The 25,262-nt window shown below is 47.0% G+C and overlaps 2 protein-coding genes across 5 annotated transcripts; both read left to right on the top strand.

The window, feature by feature from the left end:
• The first annotated feature begins 7,097 nt into the window (after positions 1–7,097).
• On the top strand, positions 7,098–16,208 carry HIKESHI (heat shock protein nuclear import factor hikeshi). Of its 4 annotated transcripts, none has more exons than XM_013187381.3 (6): positions 7,104–7,252; positions 7,753–7,861; positions 8,105–8,342; positions 13,203–13,354; positions 14,159–14,277; positions 15,980–16,208. In XM_013187381.3, the coding sequence occupies exons 3-6, from the start codon at positions 8,192–8,194 to the stop codon at positions 16,032–16,034; spliced, it is 477 nt and encodes a 158-aa protein (XP_013042835.2). In that variant the 5' UTR covers positions 7,104–7,252; positions 7,753–7,861; positions 8,105–8,191; the 3' UTR covers positions 16,035–16,208. The 4 variants fall into 4 exon arrangements, with proteins under 4 accessions (XP_013042834.2, XP_013042835.2, XP_013042837.2 ...); XM_013187383.3 differs by having other exon boundaries at positions 7,753–7,884; XM_013187380.3 differs by lacking the exon at positions 7,753–7,861 and having other exon boundaries at positions 7,098–7,252.
• Positions 16,209–18,110: 1,902 nt separating this feature from the next.
• On the top strand, positions 18,111–25,262 carry LOC106039852 (coiled-coil domain-containing protein 81). The gene is made up of 9 exons (XM_066989938.1): positions 18,111–18,209; positions 18,631–18,779; positions 19,130–19,386; positions 19,840–19,928; positions 20,924–21,042; positions 21,723–21,825; positions 22,999–23,113; positions 23,525–23,662; positions 24,284–25,262. The coding sequence occupies exons 3-9, from the start codon at positions 19,225–19,227 to the stop codon at positions 24,404–24,406; spliced, it is 849 nt and encodes a 282-aa protein (XP_066846039.1). The 5' UTR covers positions 18,111–18,209; positions 18,631–18,779; positions 19,130–19,224; the 3' UTR covers positions 24,407–25,262.

Raw genomic sequence — 25,262 nt, 5'->3', positions numbered from 1 at the left:
GATTAAGACTGAGGCATGAATGAGAATATCTTCATTAACACCAGAAGAAACCATACAACAAGATTTAAAAGAACGGCTTCTATACAAAATGCAGAACATTTTTCCGAGTCAAATTGAAGAATGATTCGTTTCCATCTAGCCAAGACAAACATGTGCTCTGATGCCTGGGAGAGGGCAAGCAACAAAGCTTAGGAGCTTCTCTGGATGAAAAAGAACATGTTGCAGTTTAACAATTACTGCATTAATTTGGGAGAGAAGTGCCCCCATAATTGAAGTGCCCTGTGTCCTGAGGTGTCCCTTCTCACCCCTCCACAGCTCACACTCTGTTCATTCAATATTTAATTTCCTGTTAAGAGAAAGTGGATATCAATACCAAAACTTGAAATGTATTTTATTTAAACACAATTATCATGATAATCCTAAAGAAAATATGCCTAGACAAAAAATGAATTGTCAGTCAACAGTGATAAATAGTAATAAGGCATATTACCGATCATATTAGTACAGCTTTACAAATTGAAAGAATGACCTAAATTCCTTGCTAGGGAAAATATGAGAGGTGTCAAGCAAGATCTAGGGGTGTATCTACCGCCTGATGACATTCTTCAGTCTTGTTCATATCGCATTTACGTAGCTTGCAATACCTATACCATCTTGCTCTTGTCCTGTAGGCAAATCTTCTCCAGAGCACTGAAGAATTAAGACTAGAATTAAGACTAAGAGTTAAGTGCTAGGTATCAGGAGAAAGGCAGAGAATTACCACATGCTAATTTCAACCCATACATTCTTGGTTCTGCCTAGGATGACGTTTCAGTGGTCTCTGTAACACAACACAGGCCCCTCGTGTCCAAGCCAATGATAAGGTAGAATTCACAGAATCACAGCATGGTTTGGGTTGGAAGGGACCTTAAAACCCACCTAGTTCCAAGCCCCTGCCATCGGCAGGGAAACCTCCCACCAGACCAGGTTGCTCAGAGCCCCTTCCAGCCTGGCCTTGAACACCTCCAGGGATGGGGCATCCACAGCTTCTCTGGGCAGCCTGTGCCAGTGCCTCACCACCCTCAGAGTAAAAAATTTCTTCCTTATATCTAATCTAAACCTACTGTCTTTTAGTTTAAAGCCATTCCCCCTTGTCCTACCACTGCAACCCCTGACAAAGAGTCCCTCCCAGCTTTCCTGTAGCCTCCTTTAGGTCGCTGTAAGGTCTCCCTGGAGCCTTCTCTTCTCCAGGCTGAACAACCCCAGCTCCCTCAGCCTGTCTGCACAGGAGAGGTGCTCCAGCCCTTTCATCATCCTCACGGCCCTCCTCACTCTAATAGGTCCGTAACCTTCTTATATGTACAGTATCTGTATATTTGCAGCTCATCACCTTGGAGATAAAGACAGGAGCTGAGACCCCTGCCCAAGTAGGTACCAAACCTACTTTCTGTACTCTGATGGAGGAAGAACAACTTACTGACTTGAAAACACAGAATCCCCTGTTACCACCTCCGCCTGCTACCTAGGGCTGACTCAAACATCAGCACGCCACCTTCTGAACGAATACTTATCATCGTTAACACCCTCAACGCTTATCAGAATGGAGATTCAGGTTAAGGCTGTAAACTACACAGGATAAAAGATGTGTAGGCCTTTATCAGTGAAACGCTTTAAGGTGCTTGGCTGACATCCAGCTTCCTCTGTGCGTGCCATGGGGTGACCCATCATTTATACAGCATATGTGGCAACAAAAATAAAAAAATAAAATAAAATCACTTAGTTACGCTACTCAAGGGACTTCCCCTTGTCTGACACCACCCCACGACCCCAACCACCCCGTCCAGGCCCTAGCCCCCCCGCCCCAGCCCTCCGAAGGTAAGGCGACCCCGTCCACCCGGACATGGCGGCAGCCAGAAATTCGTGGGTAGCGGACTACAACTCCCAGCGTGCACCGCGCCGCGAGGGCGGTGAGGGCAACGAGGCCTGAACGGCCGCCCTGCAGCGGGCGGAGCGAGGCCTGACGGGAGATGTAGTTCGCGGAGCTCGGGCTTCCCCCAGTGTGGGCGGGGAAGGGGCAGGTCTCAGCGGCCCTTGTTCTCGTCAAGCCGCAGTATTTGTTTCTTTGTGCCGCTCATGAAGAATTCTTAGTCATTCAATATCAAAATTAATTTTATAGAGCTTGAGTAGGCTGAGGAAAAAATGTTCAGTTTTTAATTTCCCTGAAGGAACATGTCAGATGCAACCTTGAGGAAAATAGGCAATGATGATACATGAAGCACTTGTTGCCACAGCTATTCTGTTGTTGTTTTACATAAATATGCCCTTTCAGTCACTTAGATGCTCATATCCATGACCGGTTGGCTTAAACTAGCCTGTCCTATTCAATATTCAATATTCATGTAACATCACAGGCAAAAATAAGTTGCAGCACCTGCTGTCCCTGCAGCAGGCACGCATAATTTTGGGAGACACCTTCCTCCTCCTCTCCAGGGCATCATCCACATACTCGCTTGCTGAGCTTTGCTTGTAGAGATGCTCAATTACTCAATTAAAGGTGAGACTTGAGGCGAGATTAACCCCTTTCTGCTTCCAGGCACCTGATTTCAGCCGGTACATTGGCTTACAGGAGGAAGAACAGCTCTCTTGGCTTCACAACAGGGGCTTGCCTCTATTTACTGAGAGAGGCCTGAGAGGTGGGCCTGTGCAAACCTCATGAGGTTCAACAAGGCCAAGTGCAAGGTCCTGCACCTTGGGCAATCCCGAGTACAAATCCAGGGTGGGCAGAGAATGGATGGAGAGCAGCCCTGAGGAGAAGGACCTGGGGGTGCTGGTGGATAAGAAGCTCAACATGAGCCAGCAACGTGCGCTTGCAGCCCAGAAAGCCAGCTGTATCCTGGGCTGCACCAAAAGCAGTGGGGCGAGCAGGGTGAGGGAGGGGATTGTCCCCCTCTGCTCTGCTCTTGTGAGACCCCACCTGGAGCCCTGCAGTCATCTCTGGGTCCCCCAGCACAAGGAGGACGTGGAAGTATTAGATCGAGTCCAGAGGAGGGCTATGAGGATGATCAAGGGGCTGGAGCACCTCTCCTGTGAAGACAGGCTGAGGGAGTTGGGGTTGTTCAGCCTGGAGAAGAGAAGGCTCCGGGGAGACCACACAGTGGCCTTCCAGTACCTAGAGGGGCCTACAGGAAAGTTGGGGAGGGACTCTTTGTCAGGGGGTATAGGGATAGGACAAGGGGGGATGGCTTTAAGCTAAAAGAGAGTAGGTTTAGATTAGATATAAGGAGAAAAGTCTTTACTCAGAGGGTGATTAGGCACTCGAACAAGAAAAGCTGTGGATGCCCCCTTCCTGGAAATGTTCAAGGCCAGGCTGGATGGGGCTTTGGGCAACCTGGTCTGGTGGGAGGTGTCCCTGCCCATGGCAGGGGGTTGGAATTAGATGATCTTTAAGGTCCCTTCCAACCCAAACTGTTCTGTGTTTCTATCATCCTATGATCTTGTCCATGGTAAGTCATCTAAATCTTTCTGGAGCAAAATGTCCAGTGGTGGTAGTGCTCATGAGTGCCCTTCTCCCGAGGCATCTAGAGAGGGCAGTGCTGCAAGCAGTGGACATTTCTCAAAAGCTGAATAGCTGATGGATTGCTTTCAGTGTTAACAAGACTCGAAACACAAAAGCAAGTAGTGGGCATCTTTTAGGTAGAGAAAAAAAATGCATTAGAGCAGTAATATTCCTTTGAAAAGCTTGTCATTAACAATTATTTGCAGTGATGCTACTAATTTGGGCTTTTAAGCTTTGATGAATGGCTTACTTAAATGAAGGAGAAGGCTGTATGGCACTTCCTTTTCGTGGAGATTAGTCTCTGTGGATAGTGCTTTTGAAGTGCCCATGCACACCTGATTAGTTTGATGATTAGTGGACAAAGTTTTAAAGAATTATACTGAATGTTATGGATCATTACTTCACATTTATTTTTTTTCTGATATTTTGGAGTGACCAAGTCATTGCCAGCCATATTCTTGTGGGAGCTCTGGGCTTCTCTGCTTCAATAAATCCTGTTCTGAAAAGAATGATATAAGTGCATAAACCAGACCTACAGGCTGTATTTTTTAGAAGTCCTCATCAGCATCTCCCTGTTGCATATTGTGACCCAGCTACTGCAGGAGGGATGTCGAGAACCATACAGAATCTCTTTGTCATAGGGCTGTGTTCCTGGAGAAGGGGAGGAATAGCTTCAAACCACCTCAGACTGAGGAGAGACAGGAAACCATATCTCCTACTTCTGCTGGACATCCTTTCTTCCCTTGCTCACTCCCTCAATAAGAACCTTCAGCCTGAGAAGTGCCCTCAGCAAGTTGGATCCCATGCAGATAAAGGAATTAGTACTATATAGGGCCAATCAGACTCATCCTTGCACACAGTGTTTTCTGTTCCTAGGGCTCAAAGCAGGGCATGAAACCCTCCTAAAAGGGCTGTGTAAATACCAGCAGAGTCATTTACCTCTCTGTGCTGCCTAAAGAGCCTGGAGATCAGCTTCAGGCTCTGAATCACCGGTGGGCCAGATGCCTCCTACCTAAGCACTGTAAAACCAGGCCAGCTACCTACAGCAGGTGACTGACTGTACCTCGCACCCAGCATTAACTTATCTCTGCTCCTTCTGTTTAGGCATTAGTATTTTTCTGCTAGGTTCCTTCTGGATTACATGAATATTTCTCATATGCTTCAACCAGGAGGAGACAATATTTTAACTTCCATTTTCTTGGAGACTTTTCCCACTGGTGTGAAAATGAGGCCAGAGGACACTACTTAGATATAATAACCACCAGTTTCACCAGTTCCAACCGATGCCCTACTTTAATGATACACTGCTTAATTTCAGTGTTTAGCTAAGGCATGTATTAATTGGAAAATGTGCCACGGATGCCTTATTGCTGTGGATTACCTGCATGTTTTCTGAAGGTAAGGATAATGAATGACTACATGACATTGAAGAAATTTCAACACCTATTCTTCCAAGTACAAAGTTTTCAAAATATTTTCCGATCGAGAAGAAATGTGTTTGCTATTTCTGAGACTTGTTCATTAACTCTAATAGTACTGCATATTCTAAAGTGTAAAATCAAACCAAACCTAATGTTTATGTGAAGACTTGCCTTCATTTTTCAGAACTGAGTGAAAGAGCTGGGATAGGGAGATTGCTGAGATAGGAAAGATTGCTTTCAGATTATTTAAAGATGCATTAGCCTCCTTCAGTTAATTTGGTTAGATCTAGCTTTAAAATTTATCTGTAACTGCTCTGTTTTCAGTTGCTTATTTCTTTAAACAGACACCAGCACTTTGGAGAAAAAAAAAATATAAATTTTTTAAAAAAAAAGATATATATTATTCTGGTATTCTGTTACAGGTAGTTGTTTGTGGTGTGTCATTTAAAAAAAATAAAAAAATTAAAATAAAATAAAATAAAACGGGGGGGGGGGGAATAAAGATTAGTATTTGGGATTTAGGGAATTCTGAGAGAAATACTGCCATGAAAAGATACAGGTAGAAGAAGTCATTGGAAAAAATGGGATTCCCAGGACAGAGACTGAGATGGATGCCAGGAAGACAGGCAAGAGACTGAAAGGGATATAGAAAGGGATAGCCATGAATAACCGAGAAAGATGAGGAGCCCAGGAAGGGTCGTGGAAGCATGCTCTGGGTGGACAAAGAAACTGGAAATGGTTGTGGACAAACCGTAAGTGGTCTGAGACTTCTCAGGACTGCGGGCAGTTCTGAAAAGAGAACTTGTGACAGAGACAGAGAGGGGACAGAGCCCAATGGGAGTAAGCAGATGCTCCCACTCACTGGGAGGTTCTTCCTTTTATTCTGGCACAGAGCTCAAGCTCTGTTGTTATCCTGGACGTATAAATGTCTGTGAAATGCAAACATAGCTTCCCTGTCCCTTGCTGTTGACACATGGCATTGAAGTTTATCCTGTTGCTGTCACAACCTTTCCCTTTTGTTTGCAAACAGTTGGCAGACATTGAGAGACATCGGCAAGAAGAAGGGGATGATGGAATAGGAAAGACTGTCTTTGAGTTTGCCCAGGGAGAACTAGAATTATTCCTAACCATTCCACTGAGCTGATGTGTGGTGTTAAACTGTTTTTTAAACTCTCTTGCAGATGTCTGTGGAAGGTTTCATGCAGGCTTGGAAATTACACTGATGGAAGCTAATACTGATGTCAAGGAGGGCTGTGCTCTGCGAGCGCAGAATAACGTCAGGTGCTCTGAAATGGCAGCAAAGATCAGTTTATACAGTAAATATACAAAGTGTGCACACTTCTTCAGTGTAAACTTCCAGCATCTGAACTGTATCTGTGAGGAAAAATTCAGTTTCTTGGCACTGCAGCACCATATGCTGCTCTGTGAGTAGTCTTGTGGTGCTTCTTGGCGTATGTTGGCATGTTTAATCAGATTTTTGTTTGTTTGTTTGTTTTTTCTGAATAACTTTTCATATTTTTTTTCTCTTATTTTTTTAACACTTTTTATTTGCTCCTAATTACTTTGGTCAGTTTTATCCAGATTAAACACTTTGGATATTGCCTTTTGCTTCCATAGCAGTATTGACTTCAATGTCTAGCTACAGAAACAAGCTGCAAAATTCCCTCGGCTCTTCATGTTTTTACCCAGAAGCAGAAGTAGGGTTCTGCACAGACGCAAGCCCCTCATTGCTGGCCTGCATAAGTTATGTGAAGGAGCAGAGGCACAGGGAGAGCGCTGCGTGATTTGGGGTTGCACCCTCAGAAGCTTCAGAGAACCTGGTAGCATTTGTAGGCCAGTGATTGTGATTTTGGGTGTCTTAAGGATGCATTTTTCTTTGAATTTGTGTGACTTTTTTGAGCATAGGTAATGTGACTTTTTTGAGCGTAGGTAATCGTGTAACTGTTTTTTGAGCATTGGGGCAGGTAACATCAGGGTGATGTGTAAAAATAATCTCCTTGTCCAACCCCAAAAATTCCCTTGGTGCAGCGGGGCGAACTACACCTCCCATCATGCCCCGCGCCTCCCCGCCCCGCGCCTTAGCGCCCTGCGCGCGCGGTGCACCTTGGGACTTGTAGTCCTAGCTCCGCCCCTCACACACCACCTCCGCCACCACCGCGCTCCGGAAGCGATCGGGGGCTGCCGGGGGGCGCGGAGATTTCCGGGGGCCGCCGCCGATGGAGGCTCGGGAGCCGCCGAGAGCCTGAGGGGGCCGGGGGCCGCCGCCATGTTCGGCTGCCTGGTGGCGGGCAGGCTGGTGAGGAGCTGCCGCCGGGCCCCGGGCTCCTCAGAGCCGAGTTGGGGCGTGAAAGAAGTGTTTTAAGGCCAGGGGGAGCACTGGTCCCAAATCTTGGGGCTCCTGGGGGGGAGTGAGGAGGGTGGGTTTTGTGCTGTGGCATTGAGCCAGCAGGGTACTGAAGGGTTATTGTATCTGAAAGGAAGCTGGGGGGAGTTGGGGGGGGCTCTTCTCGCGGGTAACTAGGGATAGGACCAGAGGGATTGGCCTCAAGTTGTGCCAGGGGAGGTTCAGGTTGGAAATGAGGAGACATTTCTTCTCAGCAAGAGCAGTCAGGCATTGGGACGGGTTGCCCAGGGAGGTGGTGGAGTCACCGTCCCTGGGGGTGTTCAAGGCAAGGTTGGACGTGGTGCTTAGGGACAGGGTTTGGTGGGTGACATTGGTGGTAGGGGGCTGGTTGGACCAGGTGATCTTGGAGGGCTTTTCCAACCTTAATGATTCTGTGATTCCTGTGTGAACAGGTTTCCGTGCTGCTGGGGTTGTGCCAGCCTGGTGCTCAGCAGCCACTGCTCATAGCCTTGGCAGCCTCTCCTGCACCCTATTTTCCGCCTACGCGCATGGGGAGCGAAGGTATTCGGATCCTGTAGGCCTGGGTAGGATTGTGTTCAGTGTAGGTGGAACAAGACTTGTCCCTTTTTAGTATTTTTTTTTCAGTTCTCCTGATGTGTTTGACTTTTATCTGGCTATTTAGGTTAGTATGTTCCTCATTTTTTGTTGTATTCCACCCTAGGCATATTTCTGTAAAGGGAGATTCATAGTTATACTCAAAGATGGAAAATACAGCAATACTAACAACAGTTTTGTTCCTCATAGGTGCAAGCAGCTCCTCAACAAGTGGCCGAAGACAAATTTGTATTTGATTTACCAGACTATGAAAACATCAACCATGTAGTAGTGTTCATGCTGGGAACTATACCTTTTCCGGAAGGAATGGGAGGATCTGTCTATTTTTGTTACCCGGACCAGAGTGGGATGGCAGTGTGGCAACTGCTGGGCTTTGTCACTAATGAGAAACCAAGTGCAATCTTCAAAATTTCTGGTCTGAAGTCTGGTAAGTAGAGAAAAACAGCGGTCAGTGAAATGGGAGTGTTACTCTGTGCGTGAGGGGGTAAACGTTAGTAGGTGGCTTTTATCCAAAAGTTGCTTGAGAAAGTGGATCTGTTTCCAGGTAGTGTCTAGCGGATGTGGTACTAGAAGCATTTGATGAGTTTTGTGGAAGTCTGGCTGTTTGTTTATGTTCCTAGTGAGATTTCTCACTTGTTTTATCTTGGATGCAATTGCCATGTCTTCCACTGCTTCTGCACAACCTGAATAAGAACGAGCCCAGACTTTTCTTAGCATGGTGTTTAGGCATTGGGCTAGATATTATTGGGATATTTTCTTTTCACTGCTGCTGTTTAACAGTGGTGTTCTTTGTAGCACAGGGAAAGGAGTTGTAAAGAGCCAGGTGTGAGACGGTGACTTCAGAAGGCTGGCTGCTTCAGGTGCTGTGCACTACATAATTGCCTAACAGAGGGTTTTCGGCAGGGGCCATCAGCCTCCCAAATGTTTTGGTGGTTCTGAAGTGTAGCTGAGACAGAGAAGTCTGACTCCTGAGGGTCGGAGAAGGCTGCTGCTACTTGAATTGTGTTTGTAATTTCTTTTTTCTAAATAAGCGTGTTTTTTTTCATGAATATCGTAGAAGTAATGAACCACCCCCATGGCACGGCTCTCTCTCTCTAAAGGAAGGGTGGATGTCAGTGATGCAGCTTAAAAGTATTTCGGTGGTAAAGGCCTACGCAATCTTTTGTCAGTTCCGATGTAGTTTACAGCCTTAACTCGAATCTCCATTTCGATAAGCGTTGAGTGTGCTGTGATAAGTGTTTGCTCAGAAGGTGTCATGCTGTTGTTTGCATCAGCCCTGGAGTAGCAGGGGGAGGTGGTGACAGGGGATGTGGGCTTTGGAGGGACAGGGCAAAATGCTTTTTGGTAATGGGGTCACTTAGAAGCGGGGAACTTCTGAACAGGTGACAGCAGCCACAGGAACGTTCGGGGTGGTCTGTGTCTGCATGTTCTGAAGTTGTGCAGCAAGTGGAAGAGTGATATGTCCCCTGTTTTTTTTTTTTCTACTGTTATTTTTTTTAACATCTTTTGTGGTATGCTTGTCCTGCCCAGAAGAGTTTCTCAGCTTTGTAGGTAAAGATGTTTCCAGATGCTCTTGCAGACCAGTGCCTTTTGCCATAATTTCCAAGAAAGAAGTATCTTGCTTTCTTTTGGGTGGTGGTAGGAATGGAAGACGCATCTCCTGGTGACCTTACTTGTTTTCTGAACTGTTTTTTCTCTGTCCCAGCATCTCGGTTGCATCAGTCAGCACAGGACCAGGCGTGAGGACGATCTCCGTGGCATGGGGCGATGGTGGCTGTGCCAAGCGGCAGGGCTGTGCTTGCTGTGCCCGCCTGTTCTGGTGTTGCCTGCGGCTCATCTCGGACCACAGAGCCAGCCTGAGCTGCACGGCCGTAATTCCCTTGATAACGAAGGGTTGTGCAGTGGGACTGAGACTGGAAAGGGGAAACCAGAGCGAGTGACTAGAGAGAGAGGAATCAGAGAGGCTTTGCTGTCCGCTGAAATCTGCGTTTGGCTGTCTCAGGCTGACTTTCCGAGCCCGCTGGTGAGAGCCAGCGTGCGTCTGTGAAACGGGTGAGGAGGCCAAATGTCAACGGCACGCCCTTCAGCACGCGGGCAAGGTGCCCGCAGGTGTCCTGATTCAGAGTGCCTTTTCTACTGGTAGGTAGCGGTGCTGTTCCAGGAGGGGGCTGGATAACGAAGGTGAACTGGGGAGTTTCATCCTCTGCATAAGGCTTGTCAAGGGATTAGGTCTGTAGCTTGCTTATTCGGGCTCCAACTTAATCCATTGTAGGGTGTGGGTGGAACAAATTAGCGTCCCTGATTGTGTCCCAAAAAGACCAGTGCTGGGTCCAGTGTTGTTTGATCACCGGTATTGTTTCCTCACCAGGCACGTGGGTCTGTACAGCCTGGAGAACTTCAGTTTGAGCTGCAGTAGTAATGCTTTTCCATTCACTAGTGTCTCTGCCATTCCTAGTGAAGCTGCTGCAAGCTTTATCACTTGCCACAAGGAATTGTGCTCAGTTCTCAAGCTGTGACTAGAGAGAGCGAGGTTTTTTTTCCCTTGGGAGCCTGCTGCCCTTGCACAGCGTACCTTCAGAGCCATCGTAGCTTCTGCTGGGTTTTGCATCAAAAATTGTGTTCCGGTTGCTTTGGAAACCCGTTTGGGGATGCCACTGCTGGTCGCTGGCTCTTTGCCATCTTGAACTTCTGGAGGTGTTGGGGTATAAAGAGCAGGAGGGTGTGCAGCCTCTGCTGTGGATAAAATGCTTCGCTAGCCTTCCCTTTCAAAGCAGGAGGTTGTACGCTAGGGGAGCAGCTGGGGCCTGGAGCGTCAAGTTTTAGTGGAATGCTGCTGCTGGCGATTGCTGCTGTTGCTGGCTTGCTTGTTCTTTTGGGTCTGGAGAGTAATGCCTGGTAATTCTTTAGTGTCTACAATTATATGTTGATCTGACGGCTGTGTGCTGTTTTGCTGATTGAGAGTAGGTGAATTTCATGTGATTGTGCATAAAGAAGGGGAAACATTCCTAGAAACATTTCTTAGAAACATCCCCTGCCTTAGATTTATACGTTGTTTTTTTCATTATTTTTCAGTTTTACCTGAAAGCGTGGCACAAATGCAAAAACAACTTTCAGCCGGGATTTTGCCCTTAGACAGGAATTACATTGACAAGGGGGATAAAAGTTCCAGGAAACCCTTTTCTGTTACAGACCTCATGTACTGTGCCTCGTGCAGTGATGGATGTGGTTCTGTTTCTGCTCGCAAACGTGACATCTCACACAGGGTCTACATCCGAGGCGTGCAGATGGGTGATGTTTTTGACATGCTTGTGCTGAAAGGTGACAGGGGCTCAGCATCTTGACTCAAGCTCAGATAAAGGGGAAATAAAGGATTGAAAGATTATTTAACAGGCTGCTATGACATAGTTTGTTGGGGAGTAGAGAATCTGAACGCAAAAACTGGGTTTGTATTTCAGTTCCCAGTCTCCCATTCCCAGTTTGTATTTCAGCTCAGTGTTCTCTGCATCTGGAAGCTTCGGAAGGCTAACTGCAAGGGCCAAGCATTTGAAATGTGGACTGGAAGGATGGCAGAGGATGCTTTTCTCTCCAAAATGGACAAAATGTATGGATATATTGTATTTAGATCACGGGTGTCTTTCTAAAGAAGTGATACATTCTGAGCGAGCTGCTTGTTACTTGAGGGTTTTATCTTTTTATTGTAAGCTTCTCAGTTGAAGAAGTTACAAGGTGTTAAACTTCTACCAGCTGTACTGATGGGGAGATTCGTTTAGTAAAGAACTTGAGCATGATATTTGTTTATTTGATAGCTTTTCTATTATATTCTTGAAGCTTTTATACATTTTACAAGCAAGCAGCTGCCCGCAGCAGAGGTTGCATTCATCCAGCAGTGGCATTTCCCAGAGGAGCTCCTTAATAGCACTTCAGAAGGCAAACTCTGTCCTTACCGGCCTTGTGTTGAAGTAGCATTTGAAGAGAAGAGGGAGTGCTTTGCTTGTGAGCATCGCGCTGGGTCCCAGTCCTGGGGTCAGGGTGAGGAGTGTCACACACCCGGCCTCAGCTGAAAGAGGTGCTGAGCTCTGGCTGTGCTTTCTGCACAGGTTGGGCTCCGGCTTCTTCCTGGCAGTGCCTTGTGCCTCCGCAGAGGAACGGGCAAGTTTGAGATCTGTGGTCTTCAAACTTATGCTGGTTTTGCTGGCTGAATATTTAAATGAGGGACTGAGTCGCTGCTTTTGATTTCAGTTGGCATTTTTGGCAGCTCAGGGTAGTGTTGACAGGTGTGCAGGACAGCTCTTGGTTAGCTTTGCTTCCTGCTGCTGGTAGGAGAGCAGAGAGGGCTACTGAAACATCACTTAGGTGTTAAAAGGATACTCTTCCCACTGGGGTAACTCAAACTGAGTAAAAAAATAAATAAATTAAAAAAATCAGTACTCCACCTAATAGCATTGTGAGCCTCCAGACCTTCTCCCTGTATTTTCATTTACAGATACTGCCAAAGAGGGATGGGTGATCAGAGTCCCTTGTCTCTAGATGCCTGTCATCGTTTGCAGAGACGCTAGCTGGAGCTGAAAGTGCCGGTTAACACCGAGGGGAGAAGGGTCAGGAGTGATGGCAGGGGCTTGGATGGCGCTTGTGTGAGCGGCGTGCAATTTGGGGCTGTTCTTCTACCTGGTTCATGTTTTTTTTTGTGTATCTTTTGCGAAGTCAGAGGTGTTCCATGGTTATTTCTTTGACCTTTGCTGCCGTGGGTGGTCTGATGAGGCATGGGGCTGCCCAGCTCCCCACAGGGATAGCTTCAAGGCAGTGATGCTGAAGGAACATTGTCTGTTTTTTCAGTGCACGGGCAGGTTCACAAGCACCTGGTTTTGAGTGAGTGGATCAAAAAACTCTTCAGCAGTGCTGCATGTTTCCTATTTTTCTGTAATCATTACAATGTGAATTAAAGGACTGGTTCCTATAAAGAAAGGTGCTGCTGTCTTTTACTCACAGATCATAATTTCTGTTTAAGCGATTTCCTTCCCAAGTAGCTTTAAAAATATTTCTTTTTTTTTTTTAAGGCTTCCTTAAGATCTGCTGTGTTTTTTTCAAATGTACCTGTCACACCTTTTCATCTGTCGTGCATATACGAGGTTGTGTCAGAGTTTGGGCTGTGCTTTCTGTATCCCTGTGACAGGGAGACGTATTCCACACCCCCCACCAGAGACCTCCTACAGAAGAAACGTGGTGATTTAAGTAACGCTGTCTTCAAACGCGTGTCAAGTGTAACCTGTGCTGTTTGTGGCCCTTTCAGGGAAGGGAAGCCAACACCCCTTTGGTGCCATGAACCTCCCGCAGACGCCAACCGTGGCCCAGATTGGAATCTCGGTGGAACTGCTGGAGAACCTGGCGCAGCAGACTCCTGTTGCAAGCGCTGCTGTGTCATCAGTAGACTCCTTCACAGAGGTATGGCGGACGTCCTGCTTTCAGAAATCCTCTGTGGCAGCAAAGTCTCAAGAACTGAGCTTCCGAATAATTGATTATTTAAAAATATAAACTTGCTGTGGGTGGTTATAGGACTGCAACCAACCTAATCGTTGTCAGATCATCTGGAATTTTGAGGTGATTTTTTTCTTGTGCTAGAAGACATCTTCTGGTAGTCCTCTGCTGCAGAGGATCAGGTTTGGTATGCTCAGTAGAACTGGGCCAATAGGCTGTAGTACTCGTGTCACTCTATTGTAAAAAATATCATAGAAGCCTTCCTGGTGGAAGCTGAAGGAAGTTTCCCTGTTGCTGAGTCTGGCAATGAGTTGTAACGTAACGAGGCTGATTGTTAAGCTAACTGAAAAGCCTGCAGCAACCGGCGGTTTGCCACGAGCTGGACTTCCCAGCTTTAATGTGGTCTGCAGTTCTGGTGGTTTAATTTGAAGGAGGGGCCAGCACTTGTCACTGCATCACTTCGTTGTCGCAAGAAGAAAATGTTCTTCCTGCAGCTCCTTATCCAGCTGAATGAAACTGGCCAGGGAGGGCTCAAGTGAAGATTCTGAAAAGGATTTCTGAACACCGGGTGGATCTGAGGGCAAAACTGAGTTAGGATGTTGTGATCTTTTTAAAACTGACTTCCCTGGCCTTGACGTATGGACCTTCCCGCTGCATTTTAGATGACAATGCTAGTTTTACTTCATGGAGGAGCTGCATATCTGCTAAAATTTTGCACAAAAATTCAAACCGAACAAAAAACTTACTTAGGGTGTCTCTCTTCTATTTCAGTTCACTCAGAAGATGTTGGATAACTTCTACAATTTTGCTTCCTCTTTTGCCGTTACTCAGGCACAGATGACGCCAAATCCTTCTGAAGCTTTCATTCCTGCAAACGTAGTCCTGAAATGGTAATGGAAATGATCTGTAGTGTCCAGTGTTTTTTTTTTTCTAGGCATCAAAACAGCTGATTTCTAGGTATTACTGCCATGTCATCCAGGGAAATGATGCAGAGAAGTCTGTTACTGATTCACTGTTGTTTGCCTGAAGTATACAGGCATTCTGTCCCCTGTTTTTATGTTTATTTGTCAGTGTCTTCATATATTTTTTTTCATTTTTTTCACCTGCGAGTTCTGTTGCTTCTAGAAATGTCACCCTTGACGTATGTGGGGTTACAGCGTGTTGGTGATTCTGCAAGTGCTTCTTGAGTCATGGGGAGACAGAACGCTGATGCCTGTCAATTTGTTTTTAAGGGCTTTTTTTATGCTTGTTATCTTAGACATAGCTCCAGCATAGTTACATTGCTTAAGAATATGGAAGGGATGGAGAAATCATATTCCTAGTTGACCTGCTTCTGCCACCAGAATGAAAAAGTCTCCGAGTTGTTTCCCAGGGACTGGTTTAAGAGAAGATTTTTAGCGGGGATAGTCCGCGTAGTCTGGAGGTAAACTGTGAACTGCAGACAGCCCTGTAGGATGTTTGAAAAATTCTTTCTAATATTTTATCAGTTAGCCCTCTTTAGCCTCAACAGTATTAACCCAAGCCCTTTTTCTAAACGGCATTTTGGGCTTTCTGGGTAGTTTGATCAGGTCAGCACGAGTCTGTGAGCAGTTACCGTAAGCATTACGTTTCCTTTGGGAGTGTAATTTGATGCAGATCTCTCCTTTAGGATACCTTTATAGAAGGTAACGTGGCACTCCGTGAACATACGTGGGTGTAAGATGGGAGAAACCACGGGGAAGAGAGGCTAAAGAAGGAGGGTTATGGCTGGTCGTGCCCTGGGTAACGCTGAATTTGGTTTAGTTTGTTCCAAACAGTGAAGTGAAGCGAGGCATAACCCTGATGAAGCAAACACATTTGTCTGCTAACTTGATTACAGTCACAGGGGGTGGGGAATTGGTTCTGTTCATATGTTTGTCATCATAACGCATTTAATTATAGCTTGTAAAATGGAGAGTGTCTTAGGTCTGCGCTGGACTGGCTGCATTGGAAATCCATTCATTTGGCTTAGAAATCCACTGATAAGCCTTTTTCCTCTTTTGTTTTTAATTTGAGTGGGTTTAAAGCACTTCAAGGTTTCTTCTCTCATTTGAATTGGGTTAAGAATTTTCAGATGTGGAAGTTTTTGTTGTCTTTGTTTCATTGGCAGTAGCTTGGGATATCTTGCAGCTTGCATTTGTGAAGATTGAAAGGGGTTTCTAGGTTTTTGCAGCTCAAAGACTGCAGGTTGCTGCTTTGTGTTTTTTTTTTTTTTGAGGAAGTCACAAAAATTGTGTGCTTCCCATGTTTTTACTGCTCTAAGTCAATTGTGGATTCGAACATTGGTTGTCATTTGCATGTTTTTCCTGGTAAGGAAAGTGAAATTAGGAAAGGATATGTGCATGCTTGATTCTACCATGTGTTAGTTATTTCTCCTCATTAGATTTTGCTGTACAGTTACTGTGTATAATAAATGTGGAAGTTGGAATTATTTGGGAAGACAAAAAATAATGGGGACTACTTTCTCTTAAGATTTCTGTTAGAATTATAAGGCAAATCAGTTACATTATGTGTGTCATTTTCGAAGCCATTTTAATTGCAACACCTTTTGATTTTTTAATTTGATTTTCCTAGGTATGAGAACTTCCAGAGACGCCTGACACAGAACCCTCTCTTCTGGAAAACATAAGCTTATAAATCATGTCATTTGAAGTGCTCTCTAACCAGTGCTATCGGAAATATACAGCAGTTAACTTCACTGAAGAATTTTGGGGGGGGAAAAAAACGATTAGTCTGAATAGACAAACTTGTAACTTTTATATTACTCTTGAAAATTATTTAAAATTAAAATCTGTGAAAACTACTTGCCTGTGCGTTTTTGAATGGAAGCACTGAGAGGAAAAAGTAGAACGTATTTCTTCCTCCACACAACTGCCAAGGTGTGAGAGAGGGGACACTGGTGTTTACTACAAAAGAAGACAGGGCTTTTGAAATGACCAAGTACAATCGATGGGTGACTAGAGATGGTCATAATTCCTTACAGTGGGTTCTGGGTTCTGCCTTTGTATGCATCATCCCCTTCTCTGCTGCTGGCTTGTCCTTCTTCCTCGAGGAGAAGCCACCATAGAGCTCTCTGAGGGGGAACATCCATACTGCTGGGCTGGAGCTCACAGTCTCGTTCCGGGCTTGCAGCTGAGTCTCGCATCCTACCCAACTTACACAAATGGTTTATTGTGTGGAAATATCATAGTGCAGAGGTGTGGAATTTAATTTTCCGATACGCTGTTTTAGGTTTCTACCTTACTATGAGACCCTCTGGTGGTGGGTGTTCATGATGGATTCTTGTACTGGTCCTTGGAGATACCAGTGGTGAATGAAGTAAATGTGACTGGGGGTGGGAGGAAACCTCTGCTCATTGAGCAGTCTGTGCTCTTTCTCCAGGCTCTGAGGAAGGGAATTACAGATCCACAGAATGGTTTAGGTTGGAAGGGATTTTTAAAGCCCATCTAATTCAACCACTCTGCCATGGGCAGGGACACCTCCCACCAGACCAGGTTGCCCAAAGCCCCATCCAGCCTGGCCTTGGGCACCTCCAGGGATGGGGCATCCACAGCTTCTCTGGGCAACCTGTGCCAGTGCTTTACCAAATACCAAATAACACTCTACTCCTTTCTTGACACTGTAGAACCAACCTTCTTGTTTTATTCAATCAGGGGAAAGGTAAAAACATGTTCCTTCCCTACCAGATGCTGCAGCCCTTGGCATGGTCCCAGAGCCAGCACGGGGGCCTCACTCAGCCTGGGGTCAGTTGGTTGCAGTTCCCCGTGGCCCACAGTGCTCCTTGGAGGGGGCTTTGGGGATGGGGCAGCTCCCAAAAACGGCCAGTTCAAGTCATAGCCAGCCAGGGCCCCTGGCCGGGGAGGTGGCAGCCCTCTTATGACAGGTGACAGCGGGATCAGTTGTGACCTCAGGGCTTGTGCTGCCCACCCCCACTGCTCTTGTGGTGCTTTTCTCTCGGTCCACTTTGTGGCCTGAAGGAGGAGGGAAGCGGTGGGGTTGCATTGGATGGCTGCTCTCTCAAGGGTGTAACAGCACAAGAGAAATATCTTTGAGTTTTCAGGGCTGGGTGTTAACCTGGAGTGAGGGTATGACAGCCCTGGCTTCCTTTTCCTGGCCCCGGAAAAGGGGGAAGAAGGCATCTGACTGGAAAGCGTCTGAAAGGGCCTTGTTTCCAACACTTGCATCTCTCACAACCAAAGGTAGGAGCGTCCAGAGCTGTTTCATACGAGTTTTTATAACAGTGTTCAACTACAACAACTGTGGTCAGCCTCGGGGCCTGAGTGGTGTGCAGGCCTGGTGGCAGATCTCGTCCCCAGGTGGGTGCTACGGCAGCCCTGGTGTCTGCCTTCTGCTCCAAGCTCTGGGCCTGGCTTCTAGCGGGCTTCGAAGATGCTGGGCACAGGTTCTGGCCTACCTGGGCTCCTGTCCGATTAAAGGAATCGGAGCTGTGTGGGTGGAAGCCTAGGGGCTGTCTGCCCAGGGATCAATCGTGGCCATAGCACACGAGAAACCTGGGGATCCCCAAGTCTCCACAGCTCCCGCGGAGCCCAGCCCTGACCTCTTGCCACGATGGAAATCTCTTGCCACGTTTCCCTGGTTGTTCAGCTACAGCTCAGAGGGCAGGACGTGTGTGTGTGTGTCCCCGTGTGCCAAGCACTTGCTCTTTTGTTTTAACACGAGGCCTGCCCTGGGGCCCCCAGGAGGTTTCTGGGCTTAAATCGTGGCTTTCATTTCCTCTGCAGAGATCCTGCGAGTTTGGGATCAGGCATCTCTTGATATTCAGCGGCAGCTGGCAGCAAGCAAGGTGATCTTTATGCCTGCTCTCTCCCCTCATACTCTGATGAGTTTGCTGGCCTGATCCCCCCTCCCCTGCCAAAATCATTGAATGCAATTAATGTATCTGATTGCACTCCCTTTAACTTCTTTGATGTTGTTTTTCTGCTTTAAAACGAGCTCACAAGTGTGCCCCCAAATCAGTTTTTTTCTGTATATTTACAGAGAAATATTTTCTGTGTATTTACAACTGATCAATACTGTCAGAGTCCCTGTTCCACACTGCTGGAGTGGAAAGACCACCCCAATCACCCGATCCATTCAGGACTTAACGGAAACATCAGAAACCCTTGCTTGAATGTTGGAAACCCTCTAACTGAACGGTGTTTGCACTACTTTTGCTTCAAATCCTTATCTGTCTTTTTTTTTTCTTCTGCTTTTTGGTGTGTCAGGATAGTTGGACTGGGGACATTTGCTGTTCTTACGCAAGAGCTGCGTGTGGGAAGGAATGGCTGTTTGCTCATTCACAGACCTGTATTTCGACTGTCCAACACTGTCAGAAAGATTCTTAACCTGACCTATGCCAAAAGAATTATTCCTGGTAAGAAGATCAGGTAAAACCTTCTTTCCCTCTGAAACAGATGTGGGGTGTCCTCCAATGCAATGGCTGCTGGCCCCAAAAACAGCCACACTTGCTCATTAATCTATGCTATTTTAGGGTGGTCTGAATAATTTTCAGAACATCTGAGCAGCTTTTCCGTTTTCCTTCTTCACTGGAAGCATTTGACGGGCATGCCACATCTCTCAGACCTCAGTGCCTGCTCACTGAGGGTGGGCAATGCCAGTGGCCTTAGCGTGGCACCTGGCCTGAGGGCCTGAGAGCTGCTGGGAGCTGATTGCAATTAGCATTCTAGCTCTACATCATCGTGTTCCTCTTGTGTTGCACAGCAGATTCCACACCAGTTGTCCCACTGGACTACACCACGATAGCCCTGGAGACATCAAAGCCCCCGGACGCTGTGAGGAACTGTCTAAATGAGACCGTGATGTATCTCTCTAGCTGCATCGCGAGTGAACTGAATATTGATTTTGTTTTCCGGGACGTGGGTATCCTTTCTGTCAAGCACAAGGAAGTCCAAATGAGGTTTTATGAAAAATTTCTTCTCAGCCTGGATGCAACGGGAAACATTAAGGAAGTTCTTGGCAACGTAAGTCTTACTGTTCTGGCAGTGCTACGTGTGGGATTTCAGGCTGAGTCTCAGGGGCCTGTCAGGCTGATGTCCCCTGGTGTGCCATGAGCCGTCTGGCCACTTGGCTTAGACATTGTGTACAGCAGAGGAGGTGCTCTTTAGATTTCTTCTTATATAATCAGTTGTCTTGATGAAATATAAGTCACAAAAGATGGCCGCGTTGGGTCACACCGAGGATCACAGAGTCATTGAGGTTGGAAGGGACCTCTGGAGGTCGTCTGGTCCGAGCTCCCTGCTCAAGCAGGAGCACCTAGAGCAGGTTGCCCAGAACCATGTCCAAGTGGCCCCGTGTCCTGTCCTGAAGGCTTAGGGGAAAGGGTACGAGAACCAGACAAGTTAATGGTGGTAGCTGTGGTTAGCAACGTGGTCATTGCCTTGGAATCATCTCACCTCTCTCTGTTCCTGTCGCAGAGGAAGAAAGGGATGACGAGTTGGGTCATTTCCCAGGGAGAACCTGGAGTTCCTGACATCCTCACTAAACCCGACATCCTGTTTCCCAGGTGAGGATTTTCTGTCGCCTTTAACCAATGATGTGAGCAGCCTCTCGACTTGTGATAGGTAGATCTCCATTACTAGGATTTTTTTGCTGCTCATGAGGTTGTTGAGAAAGGTTCACTCCCAGTACACACTTGAAGTAACGTAGAGAAGTGACTGCTTTTTACGTTGCCATCAGTCATGCAAAATAATCATTTGTTAGACAGAATTTGTAGAGCATAGAGAAGAACATAGGCAACATTAAGTTTCACCTCCTTTTACTTCTTTCCTTTTCGCGTGACTGCAAAGGGAAAGGAAAATGACAGGAAAACTTTAAAATGTTTCTGTGTAGGATTTCATGCACAATTCTACATTCTATAGAATTCTACATGATGGAAGTCAGCAGTCATACATGTCACGTGTTTGCAAAATTCACATGCCTTTTGTGAGAATTAAGCAAGCAAAGCGTACCCTAGATGCCTTTTGCAGGTGTATAGAAGTTATTTCTTGGCAAACAGGAAGCCAGCGGGATGTGTCCGGAGTCTAATGCTGCACAGTAGCTCCATTCATGACCCAAGTGCTGGAGTCCTCTTTCCAGGTGCTATGATGTTAGACAGGAAGGGTACCCAAATGAATGGGAGGGTAAAATTAAAACTCAGAATGCTCTGAGTAGGCTAGTGAGCAAGAGACCTGCATGTCCTCCAAGCCCACTTGGGGTAAGAGATGAGATGGTCTCCCCTTGCAGCAAGGAGGGTTTCTAGTGATCCTCACTATTAGCAGGTTGAATCAAACAAGACCCTAGAAGACATGGACGGGGTCCTCCTTCCTCTCCAGGCACTGTAGTCCCTTCCCGTGTAGCTTGGTTTCCTACTGAAGTCTTTGAGGGTGTTTCATTTTAAAAGTGACGGTCTGCACGTGGGCTACTTGTAAGATATCTCTGTGGCAGGATGGGATCATCCACGAAAGCTGCAGAGGAAAGTGGTGCCCTTCATACATTGCATACATGTGCGCTTGTTTGCAGCCTGCAGGGTAAGACCGAATATGGAGAATTCTTTCTTAAATCCCTCTGTGAAAGACCCACTAAACCCCTGCAGGAGAAGAAGATGAAAGATTTTTTTAAGAAAAAGACCAACAAAAAAGGTAATGTCAGAGCAGACTCCTGATAGCACTCCGTCTGTTCTTCTGTCCTGCTTTTCAGGTGCTTAATGTGAATGTTGAAAGGCTGGTGTGGCTCTACTCTGCCTTTCTGGTGAATGCCAGGTGCAAAACGTCCTGTCCTTTCCTAAAATGGTTTGTGCACTAAGGAGTAAACATTTAGGGAGGCCCCCCAGGTTTCTGAATGCCAAGTTCTGTCTCAAACTGGCCGTAGTCACGATGTTTCTCATGGAGCTTGTTATCTTCTGAGGAGAAACATCTGGAGATGATTATAGGAGGTTCCTTACCTGTGCCAAAACAGATCTTCACCTTTCTTAATCACAAGCTTCCCCAGAAGAATGTTGGATGTGCACACAGGGCCAATACAAAGCCCCTAAACTCTGTAAAACGAAGTGGCTCCAAAAGAGACTGTTAGGTCTCTGGCATCTCCCAGCCAACCTTTCACAACAGAGGAAAGATAAAGAAGTGGGAAAAATATTATCCAGGAGTAATACTGATCTGCAGGAAGTGTTGGACAAGTTCCAGCGTTCGAAAGAGCCTAGGACTAGAGGAATGAGGAATGAGGTCCCAGTGGTGTTTATGGCCTGGCTGAGCGTGTCTGGGTGACGTTCGTGTGTGACTACTCACCAAGGTGCTGTTTTACGAGTGGTGTTTCGTGCCCGCAGGGGTTCTGTCAGCTCTTCCTCACAATCGCCCTGTGAAAGTGAAGACAGTCGGCCTGGAGGAAGGACCGGGGGAGAAGATGAAGAGAAGAGAGTCCTCGGTGAGGTAAGCCTCTAGAGGAAATGGTGGAAGAGGAGTTTCCTTTGGCCATAACGTGTGTGTGAGCTCTGAGGCGTTATGCCTGTCTCGCATGAAGCGACCAGAGGATGTGTGTGTAGCAGACCTCCTTTAAGACCTCGAGTACTGTGTGCAGTTCTGGGCACCACACTACAAAAAGGACATTAAACTGTTGGAGAGTGTCCAGAGGAGGGTGACGAAGATGGGGAAGGGCCTAGAGGGGAAGACATGTGAGGAGCGGCTGAGGTCACTGGGCCTGTTCAGCCTGGAGAAGAGGAGGCTGAGGGGGGACCTCATCGCAGTCTACAACTTCCTCGCGAGGGGGAGTGGAGAGGCAGGCGACCTATTCTCCGTTATCACCAGTGACAGGACCCACGAGAACAGTGTCAAGCTGAGGCAGGGGAGGTTTAGGCTGGACATCAGGAAGAGGTTCTTCACCGATAGGGTGGTTGAGCACTGGAACAGGCTCCCCAGTGAAGTAGTCACTGCACCAAGCCTGTCTGAATTTAAGAAGCGATTGGACTGTGCACTGAGTCACATGGTCTAAACTTTTGGGCAGACCTGTGAGGTGCCAGGAGTTGGACTTGGTGATCCTTATGGGTCCCTTCCAACTCAGGATATTCTATGATTCTATGGTTCTATGATTCGAATGAACTTGCTCTTTTTGTCCTGTGAGAGCAATGTTCAGGGTCTAGCGATGTTCTGTGAGCGGGAGAAGAGGTCCAAATGCCCTCCGAACCACTTCTTGATGGTCTCTGTGTGTCTCAGCTCCATTCAACACTCAGACTGTGCCCAGAGGCCAGCAAAGCTGAGAGATGACTAACCATGAAGGAGTTCTTGCTTCAGTTGAAAGGGCGTTGCTTGACAAATATAATCCCACTCGGCCCATGCTTCCCAGAACCACAGCTGGCCTCATTTTCCTGGGTCACTTTGGTACTGAAGGGACTTAGGTCTGGGCCTCCTGACCTTGACTTGGAGTCTGGAACCAGAGCTGCCTTGTACAGCTCCGGCTTTCTGCCCTCTCTCTGTTGGAGAGAAGTAAGAGAGAACACGTAGGGCTGGAAATCTTCCACGTGTGGCAGAAGTGGGTCCTCTGCCACGAACACCAGCTGTAGGACTAACTAGGCCTCGCTCAGGCTCCTCCTGCCATGCATTTTTCAGGAGGCTGTCTGGAGTTCGGAGAAGTTCCTGGGAGGAAGTGGAAAGCAAAGAAGCGCTCGAAGCCAAAGCCCAAACTGCCCCCCCTGTTCCTGAGCGTTACATCGAAGCACTAGAGGTACGCTGTACGGATCTTGGTGCTTATAGTGTCACCTTTAATTGTGGAAACGTTTAGTAAGGTGGATGGTAGGTCCTTTACAAATGCTTTATAGGTGTGTTCACTCGTGCATTTAATTGCTTCTTGTGGACCCATACCCAACAGCTACAAGTCACTGTTTTTACACTGTGCTCGTGTCTGTGTGCTCATGAAATACACAAGACCGCTGTACCCAGATTACTGTTGAGCTGTTATGGGAGAGAAATGCAGGTTTTTTAGATCAGTTGTACCACAGGAGGGCTTTTCCTTTCTGCCGGTTGAGCTGAACAGCGCTGACAGAAAGGACGACGGTGAGGGGAGGTGAAATGCTTCCCCCACCTCCCCAAAGAGGAGGGCAATCCTGTGCGCTGCTGTCTTTCTGTGCTCCCCCAGGAGATGGAGAAGCTCACTGTGGAGCGGCATTCACGAAGAGTCCTGACGGCTGCTGCCCCGGGGAAGGAGAAGAAAGCGGAGGCAGATTGGGCAGAGTGTGAGGCTCAGAGAGCAGAGACTAATACACACAGGACCCAGGTACAGCAGGCATTTCGAAACATTGTGGAAAGTAGCCTGTCTTTGCAGGGAAGCTGAATTTTGATGCTATCAGTTACCAGCGGTGCCCAGGAGGTGACTGTTGTCTCTCAGCTTGGCAACTCCTGACCAGGAGAGAAGCTCTCAACCCAAACCAGGGGTGGGAAGAGCAGCTCGCTGTGCTGAGGACACACGCTGATCATCCCGGCCTCGAGCCTCCTTGGCCCAAAGGGATGGCTCTTAGTTAGGAACACAAATTCTGCCCCAGAGATGGCTTCAGCCAGTTGTGCCCAGCCATCCCGTACGGGGAGAGCTCCAGGTCACAGTCACTAGATCTAGAATAGCTTGATGAGAAATACTGCTGTGAAGACTGCCATGTATTTGTAAATTCATTTACATAATTAAGAATTAGGACTTGATCCCCAAGCCCCTGACATGAAAATAAAAGTTTCTTTTGGCTTCAGTGGCTGAGGAACAAAGCCTTTAAGGATTTCTTTAAGGTTGACTTCACTTGATAGGCATGACTGTTCTGAGAAACACACTGGTGATGCGAACAAGCATGCTCAATGATATTTCCTGTGTTCATCTCACATTAAGTGGGCTCTTTCTCTCTTTCCATAATAGCTGAAAACCCCACCAGAGACTCACAAGAAGGGGCATGAGCTGAATCTGGGGGCCACAAGAGGAGAAAGACAGAAGACAGACGAGTCCCAGGAAGGCTGTGGAAGAGCTGCTTTTGAGAAGTAAAATCAATTCCATCCCAGGTAACCTAGCTGGCAAAGCTCGGAGCTGTTTCCCTAAAGCCTTGTGAGAGACGCAAACCCTCAGATACGTGGACTCCGCTCAACCAGAGACGTAGCTTGAAGACTCATTTCTAGGCTGCCCATTTGTGAAGCAGCAATGAGGGCAGTTAACGAGGCCCATGCTGAGCTGTCTGTCAGAGTGGGTCATCTGGGTGACCCACCAAATCCTGCTGTAGGATTTGGCAGGCTTTGTTGTGCAGATGGCAGATGCCACACATAGCTGACAGTGTCACAGGGGGTTTGGGAAGAAGATGGAGGGTCCAAATGGGAACTGAAGTGTCATTGTGACAGCACTGAAAGCTGCGTGGTGGCGGCTTCTCAGGTTCTCACCCTGCAGGGGAAGTGTCTGCCTGGTGTGGAAGTAAAATAATTAACACCTCACAGGCTTCTGCAGGCCTCTCTAGCTAAGAAATGCATGCCAGCGTGACCTAATGGCTCTCTGGGCCAGCACAATTTAATTAACAAAAGTGTGGGAGAATTTGTGTGGAGGATTTTTGTGTTTGTTTTTGTTTGTTTTTATTTTTCTAAAAAAGGATACTGTCTACAACTTCCTCCAGCTGATTGTCCAGAGCCTTCCTATATGTTGTACTCTGTGTTACTGCTCTTTCATGTCATTTTCTACAGTCTTGCTCACGTGGTTTGGTGAAGAATGATTGTTGAACCTAAAGGAACACCAACTGGAACAGCCTCATTTTGGCAGTTTGTAGCAGCAGAGATCACGGTGGTGTTCTGTCTTCTCCTGCAGCTGGAGTAACAAGCTGCTTCTGTTCTGACCAGGTCAGCGCTGCCTTCTGGTCTTT

The sequence above is a fragment of the Anser cygnoides genome, chromosome 1 (assembly GCF_040182565.1).
Source record: "Anser cygnoides isolate HZ-2024a breed goose chromosome 1, Taihu_goose_T2T_genome, whole genome shotgun sequence".
In the NCBI taxonomy this organism is placed as follows: Eukaryota; Metazoa; Chordata; class Aves; order Anseriformes; family Anatidae; genus Anser; species Anser cygnoides.
The sequence above is the reverse complement of the archived record's forward strand: the minus strand, read 5'-3'. Positions and strand labels throughout refer to the sequence as shown.

Coding starts and splice junctions, on each gene's coding strand:
- HIKESHI (XM_013187380.3), top strand. CDS start 7,223: ATGTTCGGCTGCCTGGTGGCGGGCAGGCTG. Junction 7,253..8,104: donor GCCTGGTGGCGGGCAGGCTG/GTGAGGAGCTGC, acceptor TGTTCCTCATAG/GTGCAAGCAGCTCCTCAACA. Junction 14,278..15,979: donor GCAAACGTAGTCCTGAAATG/GTAATGGAAATG, acceptor TGATTTTCCTAG/GTATGAGAACTTCCAGAGAC.
- LOC106039852 (XM_066989938.1), top strand. CDS start 19,225: ATGTATCTCTCTAGCTGCATCGCGAGTGAACTGAATATTGATTTTGTT. Junction 19,929..20,923: donor CCCGACATCCTGTTTCCCAG/GTGAGGATTTTC, acceptor GCTTGTTTGCAG/CCTGCAGGGTAAGACCGAAT. Junction 23,114..23,524: donor GTTACATCGAAGCACTAGAG/GTACGCTGTACG, acceptor GTGCTCCCCCAG/GAGATGGAGAAGCTCACTGT.